We start from the raw sequence: 13,505 nt of genomic DNA, 5'->3' as shown, positions 1-13,505 counted from the left end.
CGACGGTTTATCCGGCAAGACAACACCAGCCAATCGTAGAACCAGATTAAGGCCCTATCGGACGCAGAATGCAGCTCAAAAACAATAAGACGGCATTTACAAGAGAAAGGCTTTAGAAAACGTAAACGTGTTCAAAGGCCACGCCTCCTTCCACACCACAAAACAGCTCTTTTAAACTTTGCTGAGAAGCACCAAACATGGGACGTAGAAAAGTGGACAAATGTTTTGTTCTCTAATGAGAAAAAAATTTAACCTGGGTGGTCCAGATGGCTTCAAACGTTATTGGCACGACAAGGATATCTCACCGAAGACATTTTCTACACGACACAGTGAAGGAGCTTCCATCATGATCTGGGGTTCTTTCTTCTTCCATGAAACAATGGAGCTTCAGGTTATACAAGGGCGTCAAACAGCAGCTGGCGATATTGGCAGTCATCATTATTGACTGAATACCCTCGCTTGTGTAAAAATGACTGGATCTTTCAGCAGGACAACGTTGAAATCCACAATACCCGCAGGACAAAGGATTTTTTCATGGCGAATAACGCGTTTCTTTTGGACCATTCAGCGTGTTCGTCCAAACTGAACCCCAATGAAAATGTTTGGGGTGGATGGCAAAGGAAGTCTATAGAAATGAACGTCAATTTCAAACAGTGCATGATTTTCGTAAAGTCATCTTCACCACTTGGAATAACATTCCAGTCAGCCTTCTGCAAACGTTTCTGTCAATCATGCCAAAGCGAATGTTTGAAGTTATTCGCAATGACAGCCGTGCAATTCACTACTGAGACCTCTTGTTGGGCATTTCCTATCCTGTTTAGGACTTCTTTTTGGTATGGTCTTAAACATTTGACCAGCTAGTATTTAGGCTTATTTCATAGTGTTCACATTTTCCCTATTAAATGCTAAAAATGTTGTTTTTTTTCCTTTTCTTATTTCCATCTTTCGAAGCTCTACTCAAATAAGTGGTTGAGTCTAACAACGCAAAATGCATATTTTTTCTTTATGTTCATTGGCCTTAAGATTTTGGCTAGCAGCGTATATATTTTATCTACATGTGGTTTTTCTCGTCATTAAGATGATAAAAAAACGATTAACTTTGCTTACACAATGTACAAAATAAAGGTGCTGAAGAAGTTAAGGAAAATAGATATTTATTGTTATTTACGTTTGTGAGTATATTAATTACAGTTAGATTAGAGCTTAATGTGCAGAATCGATTGTTAGACACAGTTTTTAACATGGATTATCATGTTCATAAGATCTCAAAGACACTACTAAATTATATCGCCGTCATAATTTAGTTTATGAAAAATGTCCTTAATGAAAAGAGAAGCTCTTTTATAAATCAGGTGAAATAACCTCGAATGTTTCTTTTTGAAGTGATTGATGAAACATAAAATACAAAGGTGTCATCACGAAAAGTATAATAAATAATCTTAGATGTGTGTTTTTAGGCTCATAAAAACGAAGTGAAGGTATTTTTGTTTGTTTCATAATTTTAGCGTAAAGCTGAGCAAGTACTTTGTGAGCTCAGCAGTTTTGTATTTTGAACTAGAGAAAAGACAGCTACAAAAAGGTATTCATTGTCAACTGTTTTACAAATATTGGAATTTTACTGTCCCTCTTGTAGCGAATCCATTTTCCTAAAGTGTGAGAGAAATTTTTTAACAGCGGGATGCGAATAATAAACCCTCCAGGTACGCTAACACCAGGACGTGCTCTCTCAGTGAATAAAGAAACGATAAATTAAATAATCGAACTCCGATTTTGTGTTAATCAACTAAAAAAATGTACTTTACGAAAGCGCGAGAACATTCTGTTAACCTTGATTTGTTTGTCTACTGTGAATTATACATTTGTGGAGAAATGAGAAAATGTACCTAAGATAAAGAAAAATAAAATGAGAGAATACTTCATTTCTAAGATTTACTTGTTTGATTTGTTATTTTCATTATGAAAAATGATATTTTTCTACAATATATTGTATAGTGTACATAAATACCTAGATGTATTTATAACCTGTACTTAATAGTTTAGATGATACTTTTGAATGATGACTCGAGTGTTAGCATAAATTAGTACTTTAAATATCTGAAACTTATTAACGTTATTCTTCGTCAATAGTCTTTGATATAACTAGACGTGCAAAATAAAATATAAAAGAAAAATAATCATATGAAATACAAAACAAAGAAGCTTTATTGAATTTAATTTTGATAACTGTACAAGTCAAAAATACAATAAATAAAATACAATTCAAATTTTGAAGCATAATAGGAAGATAATTTTGTTCAAGGTTCATATTTGAATATTATTATGTTTTGACTGAAGGTAAGGGAGCAACCTAATTATTTAAGTATAAATGATAAACGTTTTTACGAAAGTGGATTACTTAATTTTATTGTAAATATAATAATATATTTTTTGTATTATCAAATTGGACGACATTTTTCAAAATTTTCATAATTTATTAATTGGCTAGGTGGTTCGGACGCTCGTCCCATGATCTGAGAAAGGGTCACATGGTCGAATCGACGTCACACATACTCGCCCTTTCGTCGGTAGGGGAAGTTATAAAGTCATGTTAAATACCACTATTTATTTTTAAAATAGTAGTCCTACAATCGTCGGTGGGTCTTTAACTGCTATATTAAGGACGGCTAGCGGAAATAGCCCTCGTATAGCTAAGCGCGAAATTCAAACAAAAATTATTTATCAACTGACATTTTCTGATCAGGCAGTTGATCAATAAAATAGAAGCTCCCTCTTTTGCAGTTATTAGATTTGTCCAATATTCCTGACAATTCTCTTAAAAATAGTGAAATTAATATTTAATCAAATATGAAAATTATTAGAAATAACCACTTTATAATGAAGCATCTGATTTTCTGAATCTATCCTCCTATGTTTAATAGCATGATGGCAGTTTTTGGTAGTTAAAATATTAGAATTATTCTGCACTATGTATCAGTACTGCTATTAGTTGAAAATTGTTTTCCTGAAAAATGTAGCTCATGAGAGAGTAAAAATCTGAAGTTTTCCTGATTGTGGATATTCTACATCGGATTTAAAAGTGAAAGGACGGTTTAGTTTTAACATTTCTTTCTTAAACTAATAAAATATTCGTTTTATCGTGTGATGAATTGTATTAAGTTTTTGTCCGACATTTTCTGTCAGGACGAATTAATTAAGATCAAACAACCACGAAATTAAAATATCTTCGACTCCAGCCACTAGAGCAACAACAAAGTTACAGGCAGAGCACGTGTATTGAATTTGATGATAGTAAAACTGATGATAAGAAAATTCTAGTTGATTATTAACTTACACTCCAAGAATGTTGCTCAGTTGTAAAACAGATTGAAAGCATAGTTGCCTGTTTACATTTTGATGGACTTTTAAGATGCGCCAAATCAACAATAATCTAACGGAAACTTTGATTTTGAAAACACGACCTTCCAATGGGAGACTGGCGTCCTTTTCAAAAAACAAAATATGTCTCCATGTTATCAGATGTTGGAGGAAGAAGTCTTAGAGAACCTGACCCTCCAGGGTATGTACCCAAACACCGACGACATTCATTCATTCATTATCAGATGATGGAAAGAGTCTTGTTCCTTATGCAGAGGACACGCTATACATGCACGTGAAACACGTGAACTAGTTACCTATGGTCGAGAGTCAGTTAAGCTATCTTTATTTAGAGTTCTAGCACATCTGATAGACACAAAGTAAAAATGTATTTCAACTTTTAGTTTATTGATCTCAGGCATAAACTGTAACAATCAGTGTGACGCAACCTCTAACAGCTACACGTCACTCTGAAAGATGACACATGTCAATGATACTTTAATAACCGAAAATGGTGCATGTAAATTATATCTTAACAGTGTTACACGTTAATCACTGAGTACCATTTGAAAACGATAAATATAAACTGTAAGATAAGAACAGAATATGTCATAGGCATATCACAACAATTCTACTGAAAATGTTGTATAATTAATACGTAATCCAACATGTAGACAAAGCACAAGAAAATTATCAATGTGTAATAATTGAAGAATCAATACGTGGCTTAAGCGAAGTAATCAACTATGTCAAACACATTAAACGTAGAAATTGAAGAAGTTCATGTAGATCATACATTTCAGTAAAAAATGTTGCATGTAAATCTCAGTGTAACAACTGTGAATTGCTGGACTATATTATGACAGTAAATTTACTTAGAGCTATATTACAAACAATATAAACAAACACAATTATTACCGAAATGAGCATTTAATGTATAATAGCTATTACATTTAAATGGGCGAAAAATATGTATACAAACATTTCGTTACTTTTGATTTAATATTATAAACAAGTTTTAACATTATATATTGTAATAAGTAAATGCTGCAAAGAAGGAAATAATAAAAAACATGAAAAAAACGCTTGTGATTTGTTGAACTAAAGCCACAGTCTCTTAAATTTCAAGAATAGTTATGAATGTTCCGATAAAATGTTAAGACTAAGTTTTCAGAGTTTATATTTAATTTGCTTGTACATAAATGTAAATAGCTAAATTACTATGTAAGTTTCTGCTAAACCAATAATATCAATGATGGTGAATTTAAAAATTTTGTGAGTATCAATCCCATTAGTGTAACTGTATAGTGCGGAGATAAAAGCCATCTTGATTTCTCTTAACTCTTGAGTGAACATATTAACAATGGCTGTTTTATAAATTCGTTTATTAATTCTATTTCTCAGTTTTGAAGAAAAATCAGGTTTGTTTCCGAACTTTTCCAATGATAAACGTATCTTGGCTGTCAGAATTTTCAATGAGAATAACAACCTTTTTTTTTTCGATGTCCTTGTTTACTATTTGGTTTAACGATAATAAGTTCATCGTAATTGTTCACATTTCTAGGAAACAGAGGTCGCTGGATATATTCTTTAATAGCTTTTCCTTGTTTTGACGCTGGTGTTTCTGTCTGAAGATGTAGAATATAGTTATGTTTAGTGGTGCAACACTCAAAATTTGAGCAATAATTTTACTATAACATGCATAAAACCAAATAAATGTTTCTATAAAAATTATAAATTATGAAATTGGTTTCAGTTATCTCATAAATGTTTTCTGGAAACTAGAAAAACTATTTCAAACATTGCTTAACGCAGTGAATAAAGAATGATATACAGCAGACAATAGCTTAAATACTGTTTTCCATTTATATTTTACACGTTCACAAAGGATAACTAGATTGTTTATATTATTGTCTAGACAAGAGAAAAGTACGGTTACAATTAAATGTCAAGTGTTCTACTCAATTTATTGTTATATAACTAGACAAAATGAAAGTGCGGTTATAATTAAATGTTAAGTGTTCTACTCAATTTATTGTTATATAACTAGACAAAATGAAAGTGCGGTTATAATTAAATGTCAAGTGTTCTACTCAATTTATTGTTATATAACTAGACAAAATGAAAGTGCGGCTATAATTAAATGTTAAGTGTTCTACTCAATTTGTTGTTATATAAATTAAACATCAAAAGTTATGTGATCTGAACTTCAAACGACTGGTGTTACAGAGAGAAACAGTTTTCAAACTGTCTTATTTTTTTGCAACTTTGGAATAAATCACGCACCTTATAGCGTTTTAAAACAATCAATAATCTTAGTAAAGTCCAAAAGAAGAGAACTGGATATTTCACTAAATGTCTTTCAGACCAATGAAAGTTGGCTGACAGTCAAAAAAGAAAAAAAAACTGTTGTAAAATGTCTGAAAGCGTCATCAACAAGATATAGTTGAACCACTTGCAACAAAATGGCACAAATACACTGGTACTTAGCTAATAAGGTCCCAATCCACCTTTAAAGCAGGTTGCCGTTATATACCGATTATGTGTAACCTGATAATATCTGAATCAGATGTTCAAAGCTCCAACATGACGTCATTTCATTGTACATACAGTTAAAAAACGAAATAAAGTGAGCAATATGAGCGGAAGTGATATATTATGGTGCCACTAGTGTATAAAATAATTCGCTTTTATTATCAGTAGTGGTAGTATGTATGTGAATGAAAAATTACGAAAGGGCATTCTGATCTTTATGTTTTCCAGATGTTATTAATGCAATGGACATCAGTAAAGGTAATGCGAACTTCTTACACAATCATATATTGTTACGATTGGCTCTGGCTTCAGTTTAATGGATGGTAATTGTCTTCCAACATGTACTAAGATTGAAGAAGAGGTGATTCATCAATTTAACTAGGATATAGACTTATTAGACCTCAATGGTATCGAACATGTATAAGTCTATTTTGGAGAAAAAAAATTGCATGCAATCAAACGACTCTGAACATTAAAGATTCTCTGAACGTATCTTTTTTTTAACTGTAAAAATGTGAATTTACTTGCATCAAATATTAATTATTACGTAAGATGAATAAGAACTTAATTGAATTTCGAACCAAAGTATTCCTTTCTCCTAAATAACGATACCATTTTGACCACAAACACTGAACGTCGTACGTCACTCCTCATGAAGTTTTTCGTTTACTTGGTAACAATTCTTTCTAATAGTTTTATTGAGTACTCATGAGACACTACTAACGTTTTGATAATCCAATGGTATTATAAACTTATATTAAAACATTTGTTTTGTATTTGGACAAATTACTGTATTTTATTACAAAAACAACATTATGTACACAAAATAAACATATTAAACATAGATTTAAGTTAAGTTTTGGGACATACACTGTTTTAGTTAAATATCTTTACGTCTTTTTGGTAATAATGTGACGCATACAGATGTGCTATCGAGACACCGTAATATTTGTTTGTTTTTCAATTTCGCGGATAGCTGAACGAGGGCTTTCAGCGTTAGCCGTTCCTAATTTTTAAATGATATACTGGTGGTAAGACAGCTATTCAATACTATTTGTCGTAAATGTTTGAGCCCATCTTTAAAAACGAATAATAGCATTTCCCAGTTAAAGCAAAGCTTTTTAATGCATTAAAAACCATGAAAGTTATGAAGAAGTATCGTATTATAACAATCTGCATGAACAAAAATAAACATTTTTAAAATGTTAAGGAAACAATAAAAGAAAACTTTAAAACCCTTTTGTTCCATTACTTCTACAAAGATCTTTATTATCAGCTCCTTCTTCATCAGTAATTTCGTCTTCAGGACAAGCTACACAGGCGTCAGCAGCAAAAGATGTCATGTAAGTCCCTCCTGGACACGGCAGGCAGTGAGTTTGGGATCCGTTATCATAGTGTCCAGGAGGACATGGATCTAAAAGCGTTAAAAGTACATAGCTAAACATTTATTTACCCAGTGTTAATTTTTATTGTTCTAACAACGTCTTTAGTGTCAAAAAACGTATTTGTTTAACTAAAATTCCATATTTTTTAAAAGTCTTTCATCTATTTGTGTTTAATGTGAACAGTTTAAAGTAATTGAGTGTCATGTATACTTACAACACCTGTCAGCATCTCTTCGGTATCCCCGAGTACAGTTGAGATTCTCGGCTGGAACATACACTGGGGAAAACAACAGAGAGTTAATATTTTTGTTAGCACGTTTTGTGTCACCGTTGGAATTTTAAGGTTTTTCACAATGAGCACGACGCACTAGTTATAATATTAAGTATGACTCACTCTGTAAAATAACAACATTAATGTTACTTTTCATAAGAAAAATAAAACGTGTCAAAACAGTTTCTTAACAGTAGACTTTTGTTTCTTTATGTACTTCCTAATGGAGTTAACTTATGAAACTAATCACACAAACTTGGAAGTTTATGAAATTACACACGATTTTTTTTTATTGGTATATTTGATTGCTGTTGGTGTTTCCCTTGTAAAATTCTTATTTGTCACAGTTAAACGTTAAACTGTTGTCACTGTTTATGTTAATATCAGTATTGTAAATACAGGTTCTTTTGGGAATATTACGTTGGTAAAATGTATCAGTATATGATTGTGTCTTGCAAACAACAAAATATCAAATAATATCCTTATAATGCAGAAGTTGCATGAAATGCATTCCGAGAAAATTTTTCATTTGAAGTTAATACAAAAGCAAATACTTAATTTTTTTGTGGATTTATCAAGATAAATAATATTGCGATCTAACACCTTTCACTGTAAATTTAAAGTATTGTTTATTCAAAATACGTTCTAAAAAACTTCGTAGATATAATTTGTGTCTTTACAGTTCACAAGATTTTGCTTCAACATCCACAAGTTGAGTTCATTATATCAAAATAACTTTGGAGCCTCATCACTTCTCTCTACAGGTTTACCATAATCCATCTGGTCTCTGACCACATAGAAATCTATAATTACTACATCAGTGACGTGACTGGTAAGTGTGTGTGTGTACAATAACATGCATATCTATCTAATTACTCAGCGGTTAGAAGACTGAGATATTTTTTACGTACTGTCGCCTGGGACACTTCAGCGTTTTATCCTGACATTTGTGTTCGTACGACTTGTTGCACGTCTTTTATGAATTGTTCATAAATTGTTTTATGAACCAAAATTATTTTTTCGATGCTCTTAAATACAATAAATATCTTTGTTTCGAAAAATTTAAATTCTCATTTGAATATATTTTCATATATGGGTATATAAAAATTTACATTGGAAAGGTCTGTTACAAACCTTTCCCAAAAGTAACCAATTTTCGATTACATCACACCATTTACGAAATGTTAAGCAATGTCACAAAGTTGTTCTGATAAATTCTGTTCTATCGTGACTTTATATCAGATTGAGTCACATTATATGCCAGGTTGCATATTCAAAACTGTTTTGGCATGGCTTACTAATCCCTATAAACTATAAAGTATTATTGCTGTGAACATTAGTGGCAGACTCTGACTAATACTGCATGTTTATTTCAGGAGTACCGATAAGATTACGGGTTCGTCTTTATCACTGCCCTGAAATAGCTCTTTTCAGGGCATCTTTAACATCAACTGATGGAATGTGATGCATCTTTCATAAGTATATTATAGCTGTCAATATCAACATCTTCAAATAATCTGCCGACCCACTTAGCACCTTGGAGTTGGGCAATATCACCCCTTACTGGAGTCCTGATTAGATGGATCAGTATATGGACGAACAAAGAGTGTAGTATTGATGGTAACATTTAAAGTAATTATATGTGGATATGTTTACCAATACTTATTCATACCACACTTCAACATCGACATTTCCTCTCATTAAAATTAAGAAAACTGATTTCATGTTATCTCTAAAGTAATAATTCCTTGTAAGTACTTTTAACAATGTTGTAATAATCTGTTTTATGCATTTATATTTCTGAGGAACCCACTTGAAGCTAATAAATATTGCAGACATTCTACAATGGGTAATTTAAAACTTTTTATTACAGAATTCATATATAATTCGATGTTTCTAGGTTATAAAGCGATTAGGAAGGAGATTTGAGATAACGGTGACACAGAGAAACCTCAGTCAGCAACACGATACTCACCCAGCCAATAACCCTAAATACAATAAACAAAATACTTGATACTTATTAAGAAAAGAAAGGAAATACAATACTAATGTCATTTATAAAATATTTTATGGCAACTTCCACGTATTTTACGTCGGAGAAACAAGCCAAAAACACAAAAAATAGAATCTCGCGTTTTTTAATTTAACACTGCAACTCAAATAAATATACTATAGGTAACATTTAAATGCGAAACAGAGGATCCAACATCATTAGACGATAAACCAAATAATTTCTTGTAATACAAGAACAAACACACGTTAAATCAACATAAAGAAACACTTTTATATCTATATTAATAAACTTCAGTAAATCTTGTTCGATGTATTATAATTTGAAGATGATACTTTTAATTTACAATATTTTATAATTTACAAAATATTCTGAGAGTACTAAGAGTAATGCAGATAGTATTAATAGGAAATTACACGAAGGTTGTTAAAAACTATCATATGAAAATAAGACAGTTCAATTTTCATTATAATTAAATGATATAAAATATAACGTATCATTTTATGAACGAAATCGATAAAAACACAGTTTAATTAACGTAGATGAGAGTATTTTAAAATTCCTATCCGGTGCAGTAACAACACTTTGATCAGTAGAGACAAATCCATAAAGAAATTATTTACTCTTTAGGTGAACAAACGAATAATATGAATTATTTGACTCAACCAACTGAAAACCATGATTGGAAAAGTATTCAGATCATTGGTAAGTATCACTAATATACCAATACAAATCAGAAAAAAAAACAAAATGAAATATATAAAACAAGAGCTGAGTTGTTAGAGGGCAATCGAACTCCTGATCTTAGCGTTGTAAATCCATAGACTTACCGCTGTTCCATCGGGAGACTATTTCATTAAAAGAATAACTCCATGAACATAGTTATTTAATGTTAAGTGTTAACTGATTTTATCTGTTGTCAGTCCAAAACTGGTTGCTTATCAGTTCGATTATAAGACTATAATCGTAACGTTTTTTAATTAATGATTAAATGGTACAATAGATTATATTACACATTTTAAAGCTGTGAGTTTTTGTTTCTATTTTTCTCTGTAAATATGCACTCTACTTAAACTAAAGACATACTTATACGACTTGGATTTAAATCTATTCATAAAGAATATGAAAAACAACGTATTTGCGAGTCATTTGAAAATATTGAACTGCAAGAAAAAGAGAATCAATTTAAAATAAAACACCAGTTTTAATAAATGAAGTTCAATTAAAATTCCTTTAACCAAAGAAATTATTCAGTCACATTTATTCCAGTTTAAACATTAAATCATCGTGTAATATCATTGCTTCGCCAACTTAAACATTTTCTACCCATCCTGTACATATTTTACAACGCATAAAGAAAAAATATTTTTGATCGCTATAAATGAGACCTACTAACGGGTTCTAGCATTAAAGTAATCATCTAAAACGAGATTTTCGCACACCACTGACTTAAAATCAGTAATGAGCAAATTGAGAAAAATGAGGCAGAAATATTTGCGAGCAAATGTGGCATTAAACATAATTATTAGGATTCACTAACATCTGCACTCTCCATCAAAACTTTTTACTATTAAAGAAACATCCGTTCACGGTAAGAACGAAAATATTTAATTTGTATACGTAAAAATAAATGTAGAGCTAAGTTGTTTATGTTTGTGTGTTTTTTTTCCTTTAGTAGGGCCAGCATGCTCGTCTTTTCAACCGTGGGGCGTTATAATGTGACGGTCAATCCCACTATTCGTTGGTAGCCCAAGAATTGGCGGTGGGTGGTGATGACTAGCTGCCTTCCCTCTAGTCTTACACTGCTAAATTAGGGACGGCTAGCACAGATAGCCCTCGAGTAGCTTTGTGCGAATTTCAAAAAACAAACTTCTTTTAGCAAAGCCACGTCGGGCTATCTGCTGAGCTCACCGAAGGAATTCGAACCTGTGATTTTAGCGTTGTAAATCCGTAGACTTACCTCTGTACTAGTGGGGGGCAGAGCTTAGCTAGCAAAAAAAAGAAAGAGAATCGAACGGCGGTGGTATTAACAGTTTGAAACTACTATAGAGAAACTTTAAATAGATTGAAAGTGTAGTGATCAGTCGGATATCTTTACAGTTACAAAATTTTAACCAAATCTTTGAATTCCTAAGGTTGATTTGTCAGAGAGTATCTTGTTTACTTTTAGCTTCGTTAACTACCAAGCTCTGTAAGAGAAAAATCAGGGAATTCCATAGCTCTAACCAATGAATACAAATAAATATCACAAACATATAGTAAGATTGATAAAATATTGGTTATCGAATTTTTAATGACAATTAAACTAATTTCAAATGCTTTACAAACGATAATTAATGACAGAATTAATTTTCTTTTTTCTTCGCATGAACATTCCGCTTGGTTGTTTACAAATAAGTAACACATAATATGAAATTTTTATTGTGAAATAATTAAGTTAAAAGTGATACTATTGTCATCATAATCTTATGTATACATGGGCAATATAAATAATTTTGTAGTCAATACACGTGTAGAAACGGGCGTATTTACATAATGTCTGAATAAAACAACATATGAATCAAGATTTACATGTATTTATACTAAAGTTATACAAAGATGTTTAGAAGTACTTTTTCGAGATTTGTGACTGAAATATATAAATCCCTTTCAAGTATCAGCCCCCAAATATATTCCCCCCATCATGTTTTCGTTGTACACGCTCCCAAGTCACAAAAGCAAAGTTTGAAGACAATAGGCCTTTACCATTTACTTTAGGCATAAGCAATTAGGAAATAACATTTTGTCCCCAAGAACAAGAAAAAGTAAAAAATTTTGTTACATAGTGTAATCTTACATATACACAGGCAATTATTTTTATAATCAATACACATGGTGAAATATCAAACGAAAAGGTTATGGCTGAAAGAAATTTAAAAGCAAGATGGACGATTCAGATTTAGATGTTATTTCTGTTAAATTACTATCGTTTAATAAATAAAAATATGGTCTACAAAAAAAACTTTGAATTTACCTCTGACATCATGTTTGTAATCACCTTCACGATTTTTGCATGTGTAAATTCCCGCGTCTTCAAATTCCACGTCGGTTAGCACTAATTTGCCACCGTATTTTATTTGCGTTCTCTCATTATTAATAACTAGTTCATTGCGATTTGAGTACCAAATAACTATTTCTTTTCTCCCTCTTTTATAAGCTTGGTTTGAACATATTAATGTAAGAGTAGAACCACGTTCAGTTTCGTAGACGAATTTAAAACCTGAAACAAGCAGGAAACTACCGAAAATATAAAATAATTGAGTGTAATTAGCCATTGAAATCTCTCTGCACTGTACGCTTTGTAAGTCACTTTCTGTATTGTTTCTAAGTGAAATATCAGTGTTACTATGCTTACAAAGTATTCTTGTTTGAATGACGTCATGAACTCAAGTAATATCGTTTGGTGGAAAAATTTTACTAACAATTATGATTGCTGATTGCAAAGTTTATTGTTTTCTGTTATTGGTTGAACTGAGATATTATAATCATGTTTATGTTATGCAGTACCAACTCAAGTAATTTAGATTTAACAAACAATAACAACACTTTCCTGAGATTTCAACTTGAAATTTAGTTGAAGCAAATAAAATTTATACGAAGTTTTGCTTTGCAATTTCTTTTGACAATACAAGTCTTGTCGGTATTTATGATTTCAACCACAATAAGACTGCTAACAGATGTCTCATGATACATATAAATTATAATTGAGTAGTTATAAATGTATAAACATTGTAACCATATTTAAATTTTAAAAAATCAGTTAAAGAATATTCACATATATAACTTATGTGACAAATACTGCATTCCATGGTGCTATATAGGGATTAATAACTACAATTAGCTATATCAAATATTCTGTTATTAAAACTAATAAGATTTCAATAGTTTGTTTTTGAATTTCGCACAAAGC

The 13,505-nt window shown here is 31.3% G+C and overlaps 1 protein-coding gene across 1 annotated transcript; it reads right to left on the bottom strand.

Moving 5' to 3' along the window:
- Nucleotides 1-7,026: 7,026 nt before the first annotated feature.
- LOC143228256 (uncharacterized) lies at nucleotides 7,027-12,905 on the bottom strand. Its single transcript, XM_076459544.1, has 3 exons — nucleotides 12,570-12,905; nucleotides 7,489-7,551; nucleotides 7,027-7,303 (listed from the first exon to the last, which is right to left on the bottom strand). The coding sequence occupies exons 1-3, from the start codon at nucleotides 12,868-12,870 to the stop codon at nucleotides 7,119-7,121; spliced, it is 549 nt and encodes a 182-aa protein (XP_076315659.1). The 5' UTR covers nucleotides 12,871-12,905; the 3' UTR covers nucleotides 7,027-7,118.
- Between the last annotated feature and the right edge of the window lie 600 nt (nucleotides 12,906-13,505).

The sequence above is a fragment of the Tachypleus tridentatus genome, chromosome 10 (assembly GCF_004210375.1).
Source record: "Tachypleus tridentatus isolate NWPU-2018 chromosome 10, ASM421037v1, whole genome shotgun sequence".
Classification (NCBI taxonomy): domain Eukaryota; kingdom Metazoa; phylum Arthropoda; class Merostomata; order Xiphosura; family Limulidae; genus Tachypleus; species Tachypleus tridentatus.
This window is presented reverse-complemented; position numbering and strand designations above follow the sequence as displayed.